Source organism: Coccinella septempunctata, chromosome 1, assembly GCF_907165205.1.
Source record: "Coccinella septempunctata chromosome 1, icCocSept1.1, whole genome shotgun sequence".
Lineage (NCBI taxonomy): Eukaryota > Metazoa > Arthropoda > Insecta > Coleoptera > Coccinellidae > Coccinella > Coccinella septempunctata.
This window is the reverse complement of record NC_058189.1, coordinates 57,840,395-57,865,700: the sequence shown is the minus strand read 5'-3', so window position 1 is coordinate 57,865,700 and position 25,306 is coordinate 57,840,395. Positions and strand designations below refer to the sequence as shown.

General features: G+C 34.9%; 1 protein-coding gene across 1 annotated transcript in view; it reads right to left on the bottom strand.

Moving 5' to 3' along the window:
• Positions 1-23,152, bottom strand: part of LOC123307794 (nuclear hormone receptor FTZ-F1) — a 163,706-nt gene extending 140,554 nt beyond the window's left edge. The window contains exon 1 of the mRNA XM_044890242.1: positions 22,778-23,152. Coding sequence (XP_044746177.1) covers positions 22,778-22,949 — 172 coding nt within the window. The 5' untranslated portion in view covers positions 22,950-23,152. The remainder of the gene's footprint in view (positions 1-22,777) is intronic.
• Between the last annotated feature and the right edge of the window lie 2,154 nt (positions 23,153-25,306).

Sequence of the window (25,306 nt, the reverse complement as noted above, 5' to 3'; positions counted from 1 at the left end):
GATTCATTAAATATGAAAAACTATATTCCGAAATTCATTTCATTTATGGTTCTTCAACAGCCTGTATCTTTATATGGTAAAGGAAAAAAGTGTTTCTTTTGACCTCAAGAATCTACTGTTAAAACATTTGTACGAGTCGAAGACTCACCCTGCATATCAAAGATAAATCTATTCACAACTATTGTAAAATATCTCAATTCTCATTGAATATTGCTGATTTGACATCTACCAGAATTTTTCATGAGCACTGTGGAAATGATACGTAAATGTCATGTTCAAGTCATTTTTCAATGAACAAAATAATTATCAAATTAGATCAGAACAAACACAGCCTTCTCAAACAAATGAAACAAAGACGGCTGTGGAACAACCTTTTCAAGCTCTATTAACTTTCCAGAAGACCCCTGCTGAGTGAAATATAACTTTAAAAAATAAAATTAGAAAAGAGGTTTCCTTATATTGACAATGGTGCGAATTCGAAAAAAAAATGGTTGGCAGGTACTTTGAACAGCTTTTCTAACCGTAAAAATTGCCACATTTACACCTAATAACAATAATTAAAAATGATGATATAATCGTCGAAGTAGCTCACTGATTGATTTGTAAGTATGCTAATGTTTCACGTATAAATTAATCTTATTTTACAATTTTAATTCAATAATTCCTATGAAATTTATCGGTTGTAAACTGAAACGCAATACTCGATAGCATTGACCCATTTCGAATGGATTTTCAGCATCGGTAATTTACTTGTTCAGGTCACGTGAAAAATAAATTGCTCTTCATAAAACATCCCATTTATATGGGACAATTATATATCATCAAGGTATACATATATCTACAATAAGAGATATTTATGTCCAATAAATGGAAAATTATTTGAGTTATATGAGGTATTATGTTTCTGAAACTTCAATTTGAAAAGCGGTTGAGATTTCATATGGATAGGAACTTTTTTGGTACGGAATTAGATACGCCTTAGAAATAAGGGGCGAAAGATGAGCTGACCAGAAATTGATAAATAATGTAGGTCATCCCTAAGTATGGGGTAAAAGGTGGCATATAATTATAAGGGATCTCAATTTTCCTCATGAAAATACCAATTTCTATTCATTCTGTATTTCATAATAATTGCTAAAAACTGATCAGAAACAATCTTCGAAATAAACGTAAAAAAATATTTGACACTTGTTCAAGCTCAATACCATTCATTCCCGACAGATTAAAAACTTTGTTTACCCTTCTGCGAACACTTTGTAGCACTTCATGTATCATTTCACCACATTTCATTAGAGATAATCTTCTCAAGGGAAAGGTTCTGTTCCATGAACAATACTTTTCATCTGACCTTACAAGGAAAAACCGTTGGTGTTGAATATGTTGATATTGGGAGCCTGTACAGGGTGAGACTTTGATTCGTACAAATCTTTTAACAGTAGATTCTTGAGGTTAAAAGAAACACTTTTTTCATTCAACATTCTTGCCGAATTGGCTCGGTTTAAAAGATACAGGCTGTTGAAAAACCATAAAAAAATTTATTTTTAGTTCTATCTCACAAAAATGAAATGAATTTCAGAATATGGTTTTTCATTTATTCGATGAATCTTTTTCGAACTCAAAATATCTCCCACGTCTTCCAGTTTTCTCATACTAAACATTAAGTACCATAAAAATACCAAAAATTCAAAGAACCTAACTCTTGAACCTAAGTTGGATGATATCTAATGAATAATTGAACGTTTTGTAAGATAAAAGTACCTATTCTTAATATTTTCTCGTATAATGCGCCGTTTCCGAGTAATCTGATGTTCAAAAATTAAAAAGTATCGATGAAATTTGAAAAATTGGGTACTTTGGCTGAATACAACTTTGTTCAAAAGATCCATAGATGTGTTATTTCACAGATTTAGCCAGTTATACTGAAGGTAATTTTGTTTTTCCAGCTGATAAAAACTTAAAATGTCAATATCTTTTTATCAGGTCCGAATCGAAAAAAAATGGAATAGGAAAAAAGTGTTTCTTTTGTTCTCAAGAATTTGCTGTTTAAATATTTGTACCGAGTCAATGACTCGCCCTGTATAATGAAATCTACGAGAATATATTGAAAAATTCTTAGCCTACTATAGAACCAAACAAAATTTCAATGTCAAAATATTTTTTTACTCAACAATTCTCCTCTCAATTGGATACATTTATTACAGCGAGCCTGCAACGTCTCCTAGACCTTTCAAAAAAATGTTTCTTCTTGCTCTGCAAACCAGACATCCACAGCATTTATTACCTCCTCGTTGGAAGAAAATTTACGATTTTTTAACCTTTTTTTAGTTGAGGAAAGAGATGAGAGAACACCTTTGGATAGCTCTTCGCGTCTTTTTTCTTTAATTTTTTCCAGTAGAGTAGTCAGTAATGTCGAATAGTAATCTACGGTTATTGTTCTACCCTTATCCAAAAAATCAATCATGATTACTCCATGGCAACCCCAAAAAACTGAAGCAAGAATTTTTCAAGCAGATTTTTGGACACGAAATTTTTTAGGTCTTGGAGAACCAGAGGGTTGCCATTCCATCGATTTTTGCATTGTTTCTGGATCGTAGAAATGTACCCAAGTCTCATCCATAGTAACAATTCGATTTAAGAAATCTACATCGTTTTCAAATCGAGCACAGATCGCTGTTTGACCAGCAATCAAGAGATCGCGAGTTCGAGTCCTGCCCGGGGAAATACTTTTTAGGATTTTTGGGATTCAATTCAAATTTGTTTGCACTCCGTTTATTTTCCGTCGATGTATTATTCACAACTCTCTTCTTGATTCCAATTTCGGCCTACTCTCTGATCGAAAATATGCACTAATACTAATTTACTATTATCAATAATATAAATAACTGGAGATGGCCTCGGTCTCGAGTGTCGTCTAATCGAAAACGAAAGTGAATCGCAGTATCGAGACCGTTTACCGAATTTGGATAACATGCGGGTAGACCGGCCTCCTTCCGACCTACTAACCCACCGACTGTTATCGACATTTTTTTTTTCACTTTCGTTATGATCCGTTTTATTCACGCCACGAACTATTATGCCGCCGTTACGCAACCCAAGTTTTGTGGAACTGCGTTGGATCAGGTCCGGGACATCCACGGCTTTCGGCGTGGAAATGTTTTCAATCGATTTTATCCAACCAAAATGTTTCGAGAGTTGAAAAATGGGTAATGAAATGTTGGGTGAAAATGAAATTCGAAATGCAAAAGGTCATTGCTGGGGCTGTGGTGGGCGAAGGTTGGTGCGGGAGGGCTCTTTGTGTTCCTTAGGGTTTAAATATAGGTTGGGTTAGGTTAGGTTGGGCATTTTCAAAGGACCGCTGTGACCTTTGCTTCACGTCCGAATGATCAGTTTCTTGAAAATTAGCTTCCTTTGGGTCCATTATCCCACACATTCTCTAGCTCTTTTTTCCTTACTATTCCAAATCTGAAAACAGATCCAGCCTAACGGTCATAGATTTTGAGTTATGAACGAAAATTGAGAAATTGTCATTTTCAATGAAGCTGAATAACTTGCTTATTTGAACTCGAATTCGAAATCCGTTGTTACATTCTACAGGAACTTTTTTATGAGGAATTCGAATATGATATTAATAAATTTTTTGATCCAGTCATTTCCGAAATACGACAGGGATTTCTGATTTTTCAAATGTAAACTATAGTTGAAAGTTCTTTCATCTTGCTGCAATTTTTTTGCTCATTTCAAAAATGTATCATATGTTGCTATGCACATGAATGTTACACGAGAAAAAAATTCAATACTTTTTTCTACTTTTCGATTCACTGTTGAATTTTCAAAATGCATTATGGTTCGTGAACTCCACATAATTCTATGTGAGCTCAACCTCCTGTGATAGGAATCACCGACTTTCAAATAATTATTTCTTTTTTATATCGATATCGAGATCGATATCCTTAAAAAGAGAGTAAAAGACTTTCGTCTGAAAAATTTATTCACTTATCGTTTTTCTATTTATGAAAGAAACTAAAAGAGTCAGTAATATAAAGAAAATACGATAGCTATCTATAATTATAATTTTGACAAAAGTAAGATGATGCCAAACATCGCGAGAACAAACGATGGCAAATTAATCATCGAAATATTTATTCAGCAATCCGTGATTCCAATCATAGAGGCTCAGCTTCACAAAATATAATGCATATTCAACGGTCGCTATGGTTATGCCAGCCTACTGAAAATTCAACAGTTAATCGAAAAGCAGGGAAAAGTGTTGAATTTGTTTTCTTACGTTAAATTCATGTGAATAGCGATATATGATACATTTTTGAAATCAGCAAAAAAATTGCAGCGACATGAAAGAACTTTCAACTATAGTTTACATATGAAAAATCATAAATCCCTGTCGTATTTCGGAAATGACTGGATCAAAAAATGTATTAATATAATTTTCGAATTCCTCATAAAAAAGTGCCTGTAGAATGTAACAACAGATTTCGAATACGAGTTCAAATAAGCGAGTTATTCAGCTTCATTGAAAATGACAATTTCACAATTTTCGTTCATAACTCAAAATCTATGACCGTTAGGCTGGATCTGTTTTCAGTTTTGGATTAGTCAAGAAAAAGGAGCTCGAGAATGTGCCGTCCGTTTTCTTCTAGCTGCTGTAGTTCTCGAGATCCCTTCAGTAGACAACGAATTTTGCCCTCCCTGTACACCGGACGATTATTTTTTACATCTTTGAAAACCTGTAGACGCTTTCCCCACCGCTGAAAGCGCATACATCATAGACCCTTTTTCCCTTCTACCATCTAATCTTCAAAATCCACTAGGTCTCCACGACGCTCGAGTAAATCCCGATTTAGCATAGTACTCTCATTCACTTTAATATTAAGTGATAATTAGGGAACCACCTAACATCGCCAGGTAACTCGACGGAAAAATCTAAATGTTGTTACACCACATTTCAAATTCTCAATTCCACACGCCTGATGCGTGATCGGTACAATCCATTCTGTACGTTCCAATCTCAATATAAATTCAACATATGGAATCAGAATAATGTTTGTTACAATCGTCCTTTGCTGAAATCCGTGCTGAATACATTTCGGAGCCTTGACACATTTATTTATTATTACATTATAAACTAGTATCATTGTCACTGGGTCAGTGTGCCGAGACAATAAAAATTATCCTATATGTATTTATGCGATTGTTGTTCGCTCTGTTATCACTGATAAAAGTCAAATTTAAAGCTATTTGTTCAATGAATAAGTTGTGGTATTATGCGTGGCTGAGCGATGATACGTTGATTTGGGCTTTTGGATGTAGATTTCTGTTTGACATCGGGATGGGGAAGAGAAAATGATCCTTCGGTTTCTATTTTTGGGGATTGCTTTCGAGTGAAACTGTTACTGATTCGACAATTAACTTTTTAATAACCTTATCAGATGAAGGAATGAAGTCACCACTATATTGTCGATCATAAAATGAAATCCTACACAGAAAATACAGAATAATAGTAGGTTTGGCAATAATTAAAATTAATGGAAACGACAAGTCCGAAGAATTGTCATTCCAATAATGCGATCTAGTCATGTACGAGCGTAGGAAATCCCAAGGAGGTTGAGACATCCAAACGCGACTGTACACTGGTTTCAGGATCATTGTCCCTCGTCAGTGCAGTGTAGCGTTGAATATTCCCAATGGAGGATGGGGTCGAAATCGGACGATGTTTGGTGTGTGGCTATGACGCTTGTGAAAACATTTTTAAGTTTAAAATCAGCGCTATGTTGTCCGTTTAATATAAACGTCTTAGTAAATTCGTATTTCTTACAATGTGAATAACCGGTAGGTTCGGGTGACTTGGGACAGTCCTGTAACTTGGGACAATTACCCCCTTGCAGATTTCTTTGTTTCTTACCATTTATGAGTGACGGGACAATCTTATAAGATTGTGTAGCGTCTTTTCGGTTAGTTTAACAATTAATTCCTGTTGGGTTTGCCGTGACCAGAGCGTTTGAATTGACAGGAAAAATTAACGAATTCAGGAGAGTAAAAGCGCGTTTCTTACGGCCCTTATACTTTCTAGTGTCCTGTAAATGTGTTTCACTTTGAGCATATGTAATTTTTTTCTGGATGAATGGGATATTAGATATGTCATGAAACAAGGTTGTTTATAAATAAAACGGCAACACGGATCTCATTCATTCATTTTGTTGTTTCTTAGGGTGACTTGGGACAATGCCGAATAGATTCAAGCGGCGCATTGGCAGCAGGATATATGCCGATTTTTCGCAGGATATTATTATTTACGTTATTTCCACAAATAAATCCCAAAAAAATGAAAGAAATCAAAGTTCCCTTGTTTTGTTTAGTTTTTTTACATTTGAATTGCTATATATTTACTTTCTCTGTAATAAGGGTTTATCATTTAATTTTCTTACCGAATTTCAACTATATAATCACAAATTCTAATTTTTCAAAACTATACACCCTCCCACATCACCTATTTCATTTGAGAGTTGAGAAATCAATGGATTTTAACTTGTGTCCCAAGCCTCCCAACTCCCTGACATGAGACAAGTATATTTTATTTTTTTTTTAATTTATATCCGAATTCTGAAGCATGGTATATATCCTAATCAATAGTCTGAGTTTTTTAGCATATTTGAACCTCTTTCTCACATGAAAATAGGTCACCGTTTTTGAAATATGACAAGTTGAATTTAAAAATCGTCCCAAGTCACCCGAATCTACAATACCCCAGGAAATAAACGAATTCGAAAATATGTTAACGTTTATACAAAACTGATTCCTTACCTAGTTAGATATAAAGTACGAGAGATCAGAGTCGATGTTGGTTTTCCCTCTTGGACTGAAGGTTGAAGACGTTTCGACATAAGTTGTTATTGATTCTAATCAAGAATGCATTAAAGGAAATCAACCCAAAGATGAAATGCATCTGAGGCATTTTTCAAATTATAAAAATTCTAAATTTTTCGTTCCAAGTCTCTAAAGATGAAGTCCTCAACTGCCATCATTTTCTTAGGTCTCCCAATACAAGGAAATTCATTCTCTTCATTCACAATCTTCCTGATTGTGGAATTATTCAGCTGAACTATAAGTCATTCAGATGAAACATAATATAAATTAACTTACATTGAATATATTCAATACCGTGTGATATATTGTTGATTTCAAAATATCAGGGTTACTATTAGAATGAACGGATCTCACTTATAAATAACATTTCCTGATACTCTGTCTTGTCTTTGACAAGCACTTATGGCATTTTTGCAGCGGTAACAAAAAAGATTAACTTCCTCTTCAGTAAATAGTTTTGGCAACGTCGTTTTAACATTAACGACATATCATGAGTGCTAACCTTACTCCGAGATGTTTCCAAATAGGGCTGGTCAAAAAAAAAATATATCGATATACCTATAAAAGATCCACGCTATTTTCTGACAAGAAATTACCTGCCAAATACATTCGCAACTAATCATTTACAATTCCCAAACTACTGAAAGGTAACTGAATTCGGTACCCAATTGGTATAATGATGTCGAATCCAGCTCAAACATTTTTTCATTCGACCTATAACGTATAACCAACCGAAATTATTCATTCAGTCATTCAATTTCGGAATAAGTAGGTCGAATCTGATTTGGAAATATCGTTTGAATCAGAATGGGTCAGTGGGTCAGAAATTTAACGATTAACAGAATTAAATACTATCGAATTCCACGTTATATAACTTGGTTGCTCACTGAATTAGGACGTAAGTACGAATATTTTGGGATGCCTATTGAAATTTGGACTCTCTGAAACGATAGTAAAAAGTGATAATAGATTTTAATTCCAGCGGCAATTGTAACTTTCTGTTGATAGAGAAGGTTATTCAGGATATGGACCGAGTGTGGAATGAAAAAATTTGGAGGATGATATGCAGTGTGTCAGTTTGCCCTCATGCAGAATGCAATAATGCAAAATGGGGTAAACTTTGGTTCTAGAGGAGGTCATTATAAACGGTGGGTTCCAATAAATTTGTATCAACCCTGTTAATTTGACAGTTTGCATGGTTGGGCTGGCCATACGGAAGATTTGAAAATGTTGAAAAAAAAATTCTTTCGAGGGAGTAAGATTTTTAGAGGATATGTTAATTGGACCCAAAGGAAGCTACTTTTCAACAGACTGACAATTCGGCAATATCACAGCGAAATTTCATTTCAACATCCTAGCTTAAACAGAAACGGAGATAATGACCAAAATTAAAATTTTAATTTTGACCTATAACTAGAAAACAAAAGAAGATAGAGGAATGCAGTTGATGGCATTAGTAGTTTCTCGAAAAAAGAAGACTGTAATGTGCCATGCATTTTCCTCTTTCTCGTTGGGTTGAAAAAGTTGTAGTTCAGGTATCACCAATTTTGGATATCGATTGAAATTTATTCTGGGAGGATTCTGCATCTCTTCATAAACTTTTTAGGGTTTTCACTCCCAATCTCTGAAACAAAATCAATTAAAAATGAAATCAACGATTTGCTCCTGCGTAAATTCTTGCACTAATTTGTCAGGAGCAAATTAACTAGAAAAAATTGTTGCCTGACAATGAACTCAAAATAAATAACGTTGAAATTATAATTCTGTAACGTTTCGGAGTCTATATCAGACTCCTTCATCAGACGAAAAATCTATTTTTTAGAAAATCTTCTGAGTATTTACAACATACCCTGTATTTGTGGTAAAACATATACAGGTGAAACGTCCAGACCTCTAGAAATAAGAAAACGCGAACATAAAAATAATATTAAAAATAGAGAAATTAATCGATCACAAATCGCAGATCACATTTGTTCTAATACGGGGGACCACATGATGGATTGGGACAACACTAAAATTTCAATGACGGAACCAGACCATTTTAAACGAAAAATTAAAGAGTCTACGTGTATTCTATTAGATCAAGATAATAATTTGGCAAATTGTTCGGTAGGAATAGATCATATTTGGATCAATTTACTAAAGAAGGAACTGTCATCCGGTAATTTCAAAATTAAATGAATCAACGTTTCTTTGCAGTCTCTGTTTCTGTGTGTTGACAATTAATGTCAAACAAAAACCACAACTCAGAAGATTTTCTAAAAAATAGATTTTTCGTCTGATGAAGGAGTCTGATATAGACTCCGAAACGTTACAGAATTATAATTTCAACGTTATTTATTTTGAGTTCATTGTCAGGCAACAATTTTTTCTAGTTAATTTGCTCCTGACAAATTAGTGCAAGAATTTACGCAGAAGCAAATCGTTGATTTCATTTTTAATTGATTTTGTTTCAGAGATTGGGAGTGAAAACCCTAAAAAGTTTATGAAGAGATCACCAATTTTGCCTACCCTGTATAAATACTCGACCGTGTCAGATTTTCATACAGATGGTTAATCTCGGCGTTGCAGACGTTTTGCCCCATTCATTAATCTGACACTGATCAGGGGGGGTTTTCTTAATCTGGCACTTTGAAGATGATAACAGGCCATTTTCTTTTAAATATCTCCCTTCCTGTACCTCTAATCGTTTCTATCATTATTATGAAAGTTGTCGATGATAAAATTCTATAGAACTTTTGTCTGAAGCAATTCTTCATACCCTTAAGCGTTTAAGAGTTAGAAGGCGATAAGGGCAAGGAGCTTAGCCACACATGCGAAAGGCTAGAAACCCAGTCTAATCTACATTCATCGCCATTTATCTCAAAAAGATTCAACGAAGGAAAAATTGCTCCGGACAAAATTTGTACACAATTTTATGCTCTACAACTTTTATAATGAATGCGAAAACAATTTGAAGTTCAGAAGAGGAGATAATTTAAAAAAACTGATTTTTGTGACTTTTACGCAGAATTTTTATTGTTTCGAATTGCTGAAACTGCCAGATTATATTATTTCTGTTATTCTCGAATCATTAGCTAAAAAAAAAAAATGCACCGCTCTCACGTGACTTTTTTTTTGCAAGTTTGGCACCCTCTCACACATTTTCGTCACGCTCAAATCATCAGATTAAGAGAATATATATTATTTTCAACATTTAATTAACCATATATATCTTAATCTGACACGCTCGAGTATGTATAATGATCGTTTTTTTTTACTATTCTGACAGGCTGTCCTAGACAATTCCTCCTATATACAGGTCTATAGGTAGAGGTACTCCACAGAATCCAAGGTATCTCCCCTTGTATTCATCTGACACGCTCGGGTAAATCCTCAATTTCCCTCTTGGGCTCCCCAACTATCGGCAAATAGAGTTTATGACATTTCCTATATTTCCGTTGAGAGGTTCGAACCGAACAATGAAATTATCGAAAATATTCCGAAAAACCCACTCGGTCTCCACAATCGAAACTGATTTTTTTCGAAGTAGGTCAAACTGATAAAGAATATTTATTTACACACGGTCGAGGCCGACCTTGTAGTCAATAGAACTGGATTCACTCTCGTTGACACACTGACCCACTGCCACACTAGCGGCAATGTAATATCCACACTCACTTTCGTTATTTTTAAAACATTTTTCAGAATGAAAACATAGCCATACACGAGCCGGCAAATGAGTAATCCAGATCGAGAATTGGCGCGATGCTAGTCCATCCTAACCTCGACACAGATCGCACAACGATCGGGCGTCGATTTTCACTTTTCTCACCGACGGATCGTGTCATAATAATCGAAAATGAATTATTTATGGTTCTAATGCCACCTTTGCGAAACGCCCATTTTAACATTTGAATCGACTTGGCGATGCGGTGGGTCTTTCGACATTCATCTACAATCTACACGAATTCCTTCAGACCTGTTGGGACGGCAGGTTTTAGGGAAATCTGGAGATATTGAGGGCCATTCGGTGAGATTCCTACTAGCGAGGAAATCAAACGGGAAATTGTCGATTCAAAAAGTTCTATACTTATGAGGATGTATTAATATCTAGTTAGCCTAGACCAGTTCTATGCATAGAAAAAATATCGCGTTACCATAGCAACGAACAATGACCCATTACAAGGGTCAGAGTGAAGTTTGAGGTGGAAATAGTAAACCAGAGTTACGCAATGAATTAGAAGAAAGAAGATGTCCACCGAAATTGTGAAAATCGAAAAATTGGAGTATCGAGCCATCATCAAGTACCTGTATTTAAAAGAGTTAAGAGGTAAGCAGATTTACCAAGATATGCTCAATACCCTTAATGTCCTTCGTATGCGATCGTGAAAAATTGAACTCCCAGCTTCAAACGAGGTAAATTTTCCATTGAAAATGATGACCGATGGGGACGGCCAGTTTCAGTGCCAGTTCCCGAAAATATCGATGCAGTTCATGACACGATTTTATCAGACCGTCGAATTGAGCTAAAACGGATATCTGGACCACTGAATATTTCATACGAACGCGTTCGTCATATTGTTCACGTCAATTTGAACATGAGAAAAATTGCTGCAAAATGGATCCTCAAATGTTTGAATGTTGACCAAAAGCGTGCAAGGATAGAAGCATCGCGTTCGATCTGTGCTCGATTCAAAAACGATGTAGACTTCTTAAACCGAATTGTTACTATGGATGAGATTCGGGTACATTTCTGCGATCCAGAAACAAAGCAACAATCGATGGAATGGCGACACTCTGGTTCTCCGAGACCTAAGAAGTTTTGTGTGAAACGGTGTTCAGTTTTTTGGGATTGCCATGTAGTGATCATTATTGATTTCTTGGATAAGGCTAGAACAATAACCGGAGATTACTATTCGACATTACTGACCCCTCTACGGGAAAAAATTAAAGAGAAAAGACGCGGAAAGCTATCCAAAGGTGTTTTGTTTTAGCAGAACAACGCCCCTGCACACAAATCTCATGTTACCATGCAAAAAATTCCATGATTTAATGTTTGAATTACTAGAAAATCCCCCTTATTCACCAGATTTATCTCCATCCGACTATCATCTCTTTCCTCAATTGAGAAAAAAGTTTAAAAGGTCGTAAATGTATTAGTTTTTCTCGGATTTAATCTCACTTACAGAGTGGTCGGAATAACAATGGATTTATCGGAATTTGAATTAGGATTCACACCAACGGTTCAGCACATTTTTACAATAATGAATCCCCGAATTAGAGAGAGAAAAAATTAGAACAATTCATGCAGAGGGATGTTAATTCCGAAAAACAAAAATAATAAAAAAGGTGATACCTGTGGTTATTTCTAGAGATTAGCTTCTTTTTAAATACAGAGGGATTAGAATTTGATTTTTTCTCCCCATTTCACAATCATATGATGTCCACTACTTGCAAATAAAACATCTCGTCGAAAGCTTAACATATTGAATTAATTTATATTTTCCCTCCAAAAAAACCCAATTTTCTATTGAAATACGAGGATGTATCGATATCTAGTTAGCCTAGACCAGTTCCATGCACAAAGAAAATATTGCGTTACCATAGCAACGAACAAAAACTCATTGGAAGTGTTAGGGTGAAGTTTGAGGTCGAAAAAGTAAACCAGAGTTAATAAATTAAAAGAAAGAAGATGTCAACCTAATTTGTGAAAATCAGAAAATTGGAGTATAGAGATTACTATTCGACATTAGTGGCCACTCTAAGAAAAAAAATTAAAGAGAAAAGATGCGGAAAACTATCCAAAGGTGTTTTGTTTTTGCAGAACAACGCTCCTGCACACAAATCTCAAGTGGCCATGCAAAAAATTTGTGATTTAGGGTTTGAATTACTAGAACACCTCCCTTATTCACCAGATTTGGCTCCATCTGACTATCTTTCCTTAACTGAAAAAAAGTTCAAAAGGACGTAAATTTTCTTCCAACGAGTAGGTAATGAAAACTGTGGAGGTCTGGTTTGCAGAGCAAGAGGAAACATTTTTTTTGAAAGATCTAGGGACGTTGCAGGTTCGCTGTAATAAAAGTATTCAATTGAGAGGAGAATATGTTGAGTAATAAAATATTTTGACATTGAAATTTCCTTTGGTTCTTTAGTAGGCTATATTTGAATTGAATATTGTTGAATTTTTCAACATATCCTCGTAGTTTTAACAAACTCCGCGGCATGAAAACGACCGACGGAACGGAAAATAACCTCGTTTCCAGAAATAACTGAAAACAAGCCCGGCAAATGGAATCAGTGGAACAAGTGGCACACAATTAAATTAATTGTGGCATAATTAACCAGCGGGTACCTTGCGCAAATAGTAATTGACGATAAAACCGAAGTCTAGTTAGTAATAAACGATCTAGGTATGATATCACAATTACGCAAATACTGCATCACCAAGAAAGTAAAAACTGGTCACTGCCATTGGGTTAGTGGGTCACAGGGGCGGCGGGAGGAGGCGGCACTGGAGACGTCCTTCGCTTCCACCAAATTCGGAGAACATAGAATAGGGATCCGGCACGATCGACACTTTCGATTTTTCGAGTGGTGGTAGGGAAGTCCGGTTGAGGAGATTATGTTTCTGCCGAACGATTAGGTAATCACGCGATGCTATTTTCGCGCTATAATTCGTCCGTTCTGAGGTCCCCTTTGGGTCCCTTAAATTTTACTGGTGCATGGTTACGTGGGACGTTAGATATTCAAGACTGGATAATGCGAATAGAGAATAGAATAATAGATGATTCGTTTTCGATCCATGTTTTCAATGTAGGGATTCCAGTACCGTGAGCAGTACAAGGTGTCCCAAATTCGATGTCGATCTGGAAAATAAGAGAGCTAGAGGTGGCTGTTTTCCAAATAAACAAAGAATGGTGGAAACTATACCCGCCTACGATGCTTCCTTTAGGAGATATTAGCAACAATTTAGATTTAGATTTTCAAGATTTCTCAGACACCTGGAACTTGAACCTTCTACAGGCACTTTTTCGTGTAGAATATTTGCTAATAACTCCGAAACGAAGCATCGTAGGAGACTAGTTTTATATCATTCTAGTCTTCGTTTACATAAAAAGTGTAGCACTTTTCTACACTCAATTTTGGTATTCGTTTGCTGATTGAATTTACACCAGTGTAGAGGAGGTGTAGTTTATCTACATCTCCTTTTGACTATGTGTAGATAAACTACACTTCCTCTACACTGGTGTAAATCAAATCGAGTGTAGAAAAGTGCTACACTTTTTATGCAAACGAAAGGACCTTTTGTTTCTCCTAAAAAACAGATCGCGAAGGTGCCCATTTTTTTTGCTTTAGCTATTCTAGTTTTCGAAATTCCCTCACAGCACATAGAATTTGAGACGCCCTCTACATCGTGGGGTATATTATAGTCTTTTTATTTTATCAATGACATGAAATTCTTTGACAAAATGCAGAAGCTTTCGTTTTCATAATGTCCTGATATCAGTTTCACGAACCTGATTGTACGACATTTTCAAGCCTGATCCTTTCTGAACAATTTGTTTTTTCATCAGAAAAAACAGAGGTTTAAAGGAAATAATGCAATAATCAAGCGTAACAGGATATATTGAAGAAATCTTAGCCTACCATAGAACCAAATAAAATTTCAATGTCAAAATATTTTATTACTCAACATATTCTCCTCTCAATTGGATACATTTATTACAGCGAACCTGCTACGTCTCTAGACCTTTCAAAAAAATGTTTCTTCTTGCTCTGCAAACCAGACTCCTCGTTGGAAGAAAATTTACGACCTTTTAAATTTTTATTCAGTTGAGATGACAGACGGATGGCGTCAAATCAGGTGAATAAGGGAGGTGTTCTAGTAATTAAAACCCTAAATCACGAATTTTTTGCATGGCAAAATGAGATTTGTGTTCAGGGGCGTTGTCATGCAACAACAAAACACATTTGGATAGCTTTCCGCGTCTTTTCTCTCAAATTTTTTTCCGCATAGTGGTCAGTAATGTCGAACGGTAATCTCCAGTTATTTTTCTACCCTTATCAGTGGCGGCCCGTTAGGGACGGCAGGGTCGGCAGTGCCGACCCAAAATTTCGCGAGCAGCACAAATGTGAATTCTCACTTGTGTAAAATAATAATGTATTAGAAATTCTCCAAACATTACATAGCTCTCAATAAATTTTATAAAAATATTAGGTATATGATATCTGATATCAATGGAATATGGAACTTCTTTGAAATACGCTGTTTCATTTAAATCCCACATCTACTCGGTCCGTAGACAAAATACGATCATCTCCAATCGAGCTATGAAGACAGCGCCGCAGATGCCTTCTCTAGCGACTGAGTGACCGACCGTTCGTTCTGTTCATTCAGGTACGGCATGCCGAATCTGAATTGTAAACATATCGAAGGAGCGCTAATATCAATGAGTCAAATTGCTTCAAACTTCATTAATTTTTGTTGGAATTTCATTCGGATAACAATTAAAATTAGATAAGCCTCTTATTCAATGTTTTTTCCGCCAATATCCGATAGTTTCAGTTTCACATAACAAATTACAATAGATCGCTGTTATTTAAAACGAATTTTTATCGTATTTGTTAATTTTTATAAACGTGAGTGCTGAATATATAATACTAATGAAATTCCGACAATTTTTTAAAAACTTTTCAAAGAATAAATACCAAAACTATGATGAAAGTTGATATTGTTGGCTCAATACTTCGCACGGTGTAGAACATATAGGTCCGGCAGGCAGCGACCCTGCCGACCCTAGAACGCCTCTCTTCGGTAACTCGAAGAATGATCGTTCGGGATATCTCGATTCTATCGTTTGCGCTCGAGGTGATGTTAATTTCTCGCAATTCTCAATTTCGTTAGAATGCACTTTTGTTTGTTTTTCCAATTTTATTTTATGGATAAGCATTTTTAGAGTATTTTTATTTGTTATATATATTTTCGGTCCTTATTTTCATATTTGTTTCGAAAATATGTTTATTTTTTAAGTAGTATGCAGGGCTAAAATAGTTATTTCTCAATCATTTTTTATTCTCCGGATAATCTTCAGAGATTATTGAAACAGAAACAAAAATTTTGGCGAAACTCCACTATGAAAAACTAACGCACCGAGTGCAGTACCCCATGGTGATGTGGAAACCTGCATAATACATAGGTATAGAAAATATTTAAAAAAAAAATATATATATATATATATCTGCCGACCCACGATTAATATGCTCGAGCCGCCACTGACCCTTATCCAAAAAATGAATCATAATTACTCCATGGCAATCCCAAAAAACTGAAGCAAGAACTTTTCCAGCAGATTTTTGGACACGAAACTTCTTAGGTCTTGGAGAACCAATGTAGCCATTCCATCGATTGTTGCTTTGTTTCTGGATCGTAGAAATGTACCCAAGTCTCATCCATAGTAACAATTCGGTTTAAGAAGTCTACATCGTTTATAAATCGAGCACAAAACGAAAGCGATACTTCTACCCTTGCACGCTTTTGATCAACATTCGAACATTTAGGGATCCATTTTGCAGCAATTTTTCTCATGTCCGAACTGACGTGAACTATATGATGAAAGCGTTCGTATGAAATATTCACTGCTTCAGATATACGTTTTAGCCTAATTCGAAGGTCTGATAAAATCATGTTATGAACTGCATCGTTATTTTCGGGGACTGACACAGAAACTGGCTTTCCCTCCCCGTCATCATCTTCAATGAAAAATTTACCTCTTTTGAAGCTTGCTGTCCAATTTTTCACGGTCGCATACGAAGGACATTGATCACCAAGGGTATTAAGCATATCTTCGTAAATCTGCTTACCTCTTAACCTTTTGAAATACAAGTACTTAATGATGGCTCGATAATCCAATTTTTCGATTTTACTCATTTTCGGTGAACATCTTCTTTCTTTTAATTAATTGCGCAACTCTGATTTAATTTATTCACCTCAAACTTCACACTGACACTTCTAATGAGTTATTGTTCGCTGCTATGGTAACGCAATATTTTTTCAATGCATGGAACTGGTCTAGGCTAACTAGATATCATTACATCCTCATATAATGCAATTTTTGTGCTCCACTGTATGTTAACGCATCCATTCATCGTGTTCGTGAAATCGATATCGGGATACAATGCAGGCGAAAGCAACAGCGACCTGTCAGAAAATTATCAAAATTGGTCAATAAACTTAAAAGTTAGTCAAGATAGAATTCGGACAATTTTTTTTTAGTCCGGTTAATTTTCTGGACCTTATACCAAGAATGAAACGATAATAATTTTATCCACATGTAGTTCGACAAAAAATAATAATGTGTTTGGTGTTTTTCGTAGGAAAATTTTGGATTATATTGAACACAATTTCGTTGAATTTCAATTCGTCTAAAAATTCAGGTATAAATAACAGAAAAAAGTTCTTAAACAGTTCAGAGGAAAATTAATTCGATAGATATGTTAAGAATTTCGTTTTCCACAGAATTATCAATTTTTTCAAAAGCGAAGCTGTTGAATTGGGGTGGAAGAAACCTGGCGCATTCACCATTTTGTGATTTTACAATCATGTTTTATAATTTTTTTGCCTGAACAATCCCTATCTTTCTTTAATTTTTTAAATATATCTCATGGAAAATTCTATACAATGAATTGACTGGTATACTACATTGAAGAGTGAACTCTCATGAGCTTCAAAGGAGAGTTAAAACTATATTCCAGTTTTTCGGAAAAATATTTCACAAGTAAACACCTACTTTGTATGTACTTAGAACAAATAACCAAAACATTTTTTGCTAATTTAGAGGATTCAGGTTGTATGTGAAATATCAAATCAAATAATATACATTATATCCCTGACCCCTGGTCTCTTTTATGGAATGATGAAAGGCCTGAAATATGACTGGGGGAGTACTGCATGCTGTATTTTGTAGAAAAAAAAACAACCAAGTACTTCGGAAACGTTTTGAGAAAATCGAGAAAGGAACAATGCCGAATAAGTGAGAAAATAGTAGATCAGTCGAATGAATGAGATAAATTGCTGAACAACAGAAGATTGTGTATGTTAATTGATTGTTGCTCGAGTTAAAAAATTGGGTCGGAGTTAAGCGATAAGGAAAGTAGGTCATCTACACAATTGTTTACTCATATGAATACTTCGCGAGCTTGTGGATTCAATTCAGAATTGGAAAAAATGTAGTCGTTTTTCACGGATTTAATCTCACTTACAGAGTGGTCGGAATAACAATGGATTCATCGGAATGTGAATTAGGATTCATGCCAATGGTTCAGTACATTTTTACAATAATAAATCCCCGAATTAGAGGGAGAAAAAAGTAGAATACTTCATGCAGAGGGATGTTGATTCGGAAAAACAAAAATAATAAAAAGTCCTGATGAAGTCTGGAAATACAGACGAAACGTCGACTTTTTCAATAAAGTTTTGTCAACATTTTGATTTGTCCTCGTTCCCGTGAAATCCTCATATACAGGGTTGGGATAAAGTTTGGCACCAAATTAATATATTCAAAACGGAACGGACGGTAATTTTGAAATTTAGCAGCTGAGTTGTCAGGAGGTGAATGGCAAGCACTTCGAACATTTAAAATGATTTTTTTTTTAATTATTTTCAATAAATTTTTTCTACTAGTAAAAGCCCTGTATTTCTTCCTTTTATAGATTTTCATAAAAAGTACGTCATGAAAAGCAGAAAGAGTTATCTAATACAAAGTATTTCGTTTTATTTCTCACTATTGATACAAATAACAACGATTTATTTATTTGAATAGATTTTTTCTCAAATGTACAAAAAGACTGAATTTCTTCTTTTTACAGATAATTTTTACATGGAACCCGATATGGACAGATCCGAAACAAGGTGCACTTTCAGAATCTGCAGAAATATACAGGGTGTTCCATTTAAATAAAAAAAAGTTTTGTCACTTCCGGTTAAACCGGAAGTATCTCATTAATGAAAATATGCTCATCAGATGCATTGTGGTCCATTACACTCAGCTGCCAAATTTCAAAAATATCGCCCGTTTTGTTTTAGAGATATTAATTTGGTGCCAAACTTTATCCCAACCCTGTATAATAAAAAAGGTGATACCTGTGGGTATTTCTAGAGATAATCTTCTTTTTAAATACAGAAGGATCAGAATTTGATTTTTTTCTCCCTATTTCACAATAATAGGATGTCCACGTAAACGTCTCGTCAAAAGCTAAACATATTGAATTAATTTATATTTTCTCTGCAAAAAAACCCCAATTTTCTCTTGAAATAAGAGTATTGATATCTAGTTAGCCTAGACTAGTTCCGTGCATAAAAAAAGAAGTGTCAGTGTGAAGTTTGAGGTCAAGAAAGTAAACCAGAGTGAAAATCGAAAAATTGGAGTATCCAGATTACTATTCGACATTACTGGCCACTCTACGGGAAAAAATTAAAGAGAAAAGATGCGGAAAGCTATCCAAAGGTATTTTGTTTTTGCAGGACAACGCCCCTGTACACAAACCTCATGTTGCCATGCAAAAAATACGTGATTTAGGGTTTGAATTAATAGAATACCCCCCTTATTCACCAGATTTGGCTCCATCCGACTATCATCTCTTTCCTCAACTGAAAAAAAGTTTAAAAGGTCGTAAATTTTCTTCCAACGAGGAGGTAATAAAAGCTGTGGATGTCTAGTTTGCGGAGCAAGAAGAAACATTTTTTTTGAAAGGTCTAGGGACGCTGCAGGTTCGTTGTAATAATTGTTTCCAATTAAGAGGAGAATATGTTGAGTAATAAAATATTTTGACATTGAAATTTTGTTTGATTCTATAGTAGGCTAAGAATTATATATCTTCGTATGTAGTTATTTGTAAGGTTTTTAGGTTAGAATAATGAGATTTCAAAGAAATTATGTATTCAGAGTAACAAGAAACAAAAATACAATATGTATCAGGAAAAGTATAGAATTTTACGAAAAACTGGAATTCTGAAAATTTCAAAAATTAGCTATTCTATTCACCCCCATTACAAAGTGGCGGCAAGTGATCACGTGAACTAAGGATGCTAAAATTTTGATGAGATTTAAGTATTCTCAGTCAAGTAATTAAATTTTTTCAATATAATAAAAAGTGATATTTTCTCTAATGTAAATTATTTTCCTCGAAAATACTGTTCAAAATAAATTTTATCGTCCAGCAAGAACCAGCGTGGGGGTGAGTTATTTTTGGCCAGATATATTTTACTGACTGGAATTATTTTCCAAAATCCAATGTACAACAGTTTCGCAATGTTTTTGCATCTTCGTAAATATCAATATCCTTAATTTTGACTAGTAGTTTATTTTGCAAGCTGGTGAATACCAAAAGTTTTGGAAAATATTCGAAATTTTCGAAAAACTACGAAAAGACTCTTCAACAGTAGAAGTTTCTCGACTTTTCGCACATTTGAAACTGTGATTCTGATGAAACGACAACTTTTTCTTTGAGACTCAAAATTTCCATTGCATTAGATGAAAATAGTAGTTAAATGAAATTACATAATTAATAATAATAATAATAATAATAATAATAATAATAGTTTATTGATCCTTTTAGACAACAAAGTGGCTAGTCATTCTATTTTTAAAACAAATAGACTATAGTCCCTAGACTTAAGCAGACGCCATTTCTTTTCTATACAAGAAATTTCATTTATCCCCTTCCTGTATCTATAACGATCGAAAAAATGATAGATGCCGCAATTCTATTAGCTTCAATTTATTGTATCCGAGTGGTATATCCCCTAGGAAATGGAGTGGGTTCCGGTCAGGTCGCAGCAGACGTCAGAGAAGGCGATCAGGCAAAACTGGGTTATCAGGTCACGTGTCTCCTGATTACTACCCCTTACTCTTGACCCCTGGGGGTATGTACACCCCAAATTATGGTATGTGCAATATCGATATATAAATTCCAACAAAACTTGATTGGAAAAACGAAAAACGTTCTTCAGGGTCGATAAGGACTGTTCAACTTTTCACCTTTACTTCAAACCGAGCTCAACCACTTCACACATTTTTCTTCTCCGATGAAATGGGATAAAATTCGAACAAATGTTCGTCCAACTTCTTCCACTACATTTTCAGTGATGGAGTGATTGGAGTTTTTTTTTTTCAACAGACTATTTTCTCAGTTTTTATTGATGCTTCAAAAAACTAACTAATCACCAAAATCTAATGAAGTTTCTTGTAATAAATGTTATTAGCTTATTATCCATTAAGCGCATCCACCATATTTATTTTTCGCAAGAATTTTCACTAAATAATAAATGTCTTACCAATTGGGAAACGTTCATCCAAATTTAATCACCGTAATTGAATGACAAATATTTTTCCATTTCTATTTATCCGAATAAAGCTGGACTGAAAAGATGTTTTCGTTTCAAGAAAACCACTGAAGTGTCTCCTTTGTATTCAGTGAATGAAGTTTTGGGAGACTTCCAAGCTAATCTAAAACGATGTAGCAAAACTATTTCTTCTGAATGTACAGGAATCAATGATTTTCTTTTGAGACAGAAGTGTACTTGAGGTTTTAAGAATATACTCCATAGGCTTCAGGAGTGCTGAGGTGAATAATACACTCTTTTTAAAATTGTCGCTGTTTCGATATTTTTTGGGATCTTCTAAGGACAATTTAGTTAGTTGCATTAGATTGTACTCAAGACTAGAATAAAAATCATATTATTCTCAAGAATCGCTGTTACATGAACTATGCTGCAGACATCTAGAAATGCCTTCCAAGGTACCAGACAACCTGAATAACAGCACATTTTAATTGTTTACAAAATATGACATGTAATTCATTTGGAATAATCCATTTCATTTATTTATTTCTTCATTCTACATCGAAAGATAACTATCAACTTATTTGTCTCATTATACCACATCCCAGATCAAAGCCACAGAGGAAGTTAATCTTTGGCTATGCCTAGATTCTACCGACGTCGATTCTCTTCTGCAACATCGTAATCACCGTTTCTTCCATTCAATCTCCCCTGGTCCCCCAACTTCCCGTTCATAATTCATCTGGAGTATCCCGACCTTTCAAAAGAACCAATTTTCTCTGACTCTATAATATATATGTATAAAAACCATTGTTCAAGCATCAGCTTGTCTAGGGTGAACAATAAAATAATTGGTTTCGATAAATTTATAGCAACCTAATATTCAATTCCTGAATTACCATGGCATTCGCAATTTTCCAATGAAAAGTTCAAATTTTCCTGAATTATTTTTTTATGGTCCATTTAAAGCAGGGAAAACTATCAGCGCAAGCGCTATCGATAAATATTTGAAATCAAACAAAAGGAAAAGCACCTGTACTTGAACCTGACCTATTATAAAGCATAATAGACTCATAAAACGTGCTTTCTAGGTGGTAGGTAAAGGAAATATAATAATCATGGGAGGAGGGTTCAACAAAGGACCTCGTTCCTGTCAAGTTAGATAATTTTACGACTGGACCAGGGAAGAAAAGGGTTATCAATCTAACAAAGTCGGTTTACATTGATAACCATAAAAAAGGTTGGGTTAGGGTCCCTGGGCCACGGGGCGTAACCTACGACAAGAACAGTAAATGCCCTGTTGCCGTGCCGTATTGCAATTGAAACCCATCTGTTTCAACACCGGTCGTCTTACAGGCATTTAAACATTTTCATTTTCATTGCAAGCGAATTCACTTTTGCGACTAACGTTCTCCTACTAGAGGAAAGTTTCCAACAAAAGTGAATCCAAAGCAAAGAGCGATGTTGTCTGGTCAATAATTCACGTAAGTTGGAAACAGGTTTCACAATCAGATACGTATGGAATGGTTAGGGAAATACCTATAACCCAACAACATTTCTTTATAGAAAAATTGTTACCTCCAGAATTTGTCGAAAAAGGCACTTCTATTTCGATGTTGCCATTATCTGGTGTTATTTCTATATTAACATCAGCTGTAGTAACCGCACTTGATGTATTGTTATTCTCGTTTTGCACAGTAGATACGGCAACAGAGCTTGGAACGCTCATACTTGTCGCTTCTTCGTGCATTGTTTATTGGATTACGCACTTATCCCACAATGATAACTTCAACTTTCACGCCCCCGATATTTACAAATTTTCGTTCTTTGTAATCACGTTTATGTTTCACAAATCTATATTTTCGAAAACGAACGAAAATCGAAACGGCTGTAAATGTAGGTCTGTAGGCCACTTCGCTTACACTTTGCATTCAGACAGACATGACTGGCGAGTCAAATCAAAGACTGTCAACATTTGGAAGCAGTTCCATTTTCGATAATTAGACGAAAATGAATACGGATCGCTTGAGCCATTCCAGGTTCTATCAAATTTTTTTTGGAAGATTGCATAGTCAGAACTAGTAGATGTATACTAAATTTTTGCTCTTTTCTTGATTCGAACCTCCTTTCACGGCTTAAGTAGGTCATAGCACTTATATATCAAGCTCGGTCTGTTAGAAATTACGCAACATTCATTCCGATTCGCAGCGATTTATTATGCAATTTCAGAAGTTTTCACAACGCAATGATACAAAAATGATGAACTATTATAATATTCAAATCATTGCAGTTATTGTATTGACTCGGAAAACACGCATGCGCAATGGTGATAAATTTTGTAAAATCTGGATTTTCATATTGTTTTAATTCAATTGAAGACAACTAAGCGGAAAAAATTCGAAAATTTCCTTCTTCATCAACTATGAAATTCAACTATTCACCATATTTTCTTCGACGAATATGATATAAAGAGTAAAATCCGCCAAATGGTTTGGGCCTTGGGCATCTAAACATTTTTTTTTCAATATAAAAAAAAACACTTATCAAATGCAATTGAAACTCAGTTACGAATTATAAAGTACCGATACGAATACTTGTCCAAAATTGTGGGGAGATGATATTATTAGAAAGAATTTTGTATCTAAGAGAGTGTACGCCTTCAAATTGTTGTTTTGGGTCAAGTACTTATTAGTTTTCAACGTGATTGGATATGTGCTTTTGGGAATATTGAGTTAATATTTTTTTGCTGCTAGCCAACCATAGTGATGATTGGATTCCTGAATGATTAACAATCATATAGTCATATCATTCAATTAGTTGACCGCTCTGGGTATGAATGGAAAATGCATGGGTCAAGCATGCTCTTGACTTAACACTTTTCTCAATTTCTCGCGCAAACTTTTGACAGTTCTCGTTGCAGTTCAAAACGGACCAACACTGGAGGTCTGGAGTCACTGTGCGACCTAAAAGATCTACCATCTTATATGGAAGTTGGTTACTTATAGTTATCTGCGCTTGTTCTAACGACTTGGACTAGTGCAGGCATATATCTATTCGCGCATACTCTAGACAGTCGGAAGAAAACCTTGTTATAGGCACAGCACAGATACAAGATGACAGATCAAACGATATTGTGATTTCTATATACGGAGTGAGTCTTCGACTCGTACAAATATTTTAACAGTAGATTCTTGAGATCAAAAGAAACATATATTTTTTCTATAACATTTTTTCGGATTCGGCCCCGATAAAAAGATATTGCCATTATAAATTTTCATAATGAGGAGTGCAAAATCAAAACTACCTAAAGAATAACTAGCTAAATCTGTGACACTACACATCTGTGGATCTTTTAAACAGAGTTGTATTCAGCCAAAGTAGCTAATTTTTCGAATATCACAGATACATACTTTTTAATTTTTGAACATCAAATTACTCGAAAAAGGCGCTTTAAATGAGAAAATATATGAGGAAGATTTTTTACAGAACCTCCAAATACTCATTCAATAGCGTCAACTTAGTTTCAAGAGTTGGATTCTTTGAATTTTTGGTCTTTTTATGATACGTAATGGTCATAATGAGAGAACTGGAGGACGAGGGTGATATCTTGTGTTCGAAGAAGATTCAAAGAAATGAAAAACTATATTCCGAAATTCGTTTCATTCGATGATTCGATAAAACCGTTTGTGGGATAGAAAAAAATATTTTTTAAGGTTTTTAAACAACCCGTATCTTTTAAACCGAGTCGATTCGGAAAAAAGAGTAAAGAAAAAGAGTGTTTCTTTTGACCTCAATAATCTACTGTTAAAATATTTGTACGAGTCAAATACTCGACCCCGTATATCGCTAAAATAGCCGTTATTTTTGAGTGAGCTCATGTCTTTATTCCTCCCCTGTCAGGGTACTTGTACCAAATAAATAATATATAACGGAAATTTCTTATTCAATTACTATCTGACCAAGAAAGTTTGCATTAAAACATTTGTTCATTTATAATATTCTTTAATGTCACAAGGAATCGAGTTACCTACTGCATAATCGAGCCAGAAGTTTTTCTTGTTATCGAAGAGTTTCTGGAAGAGTGAAATAGACGAATGATAATAACAG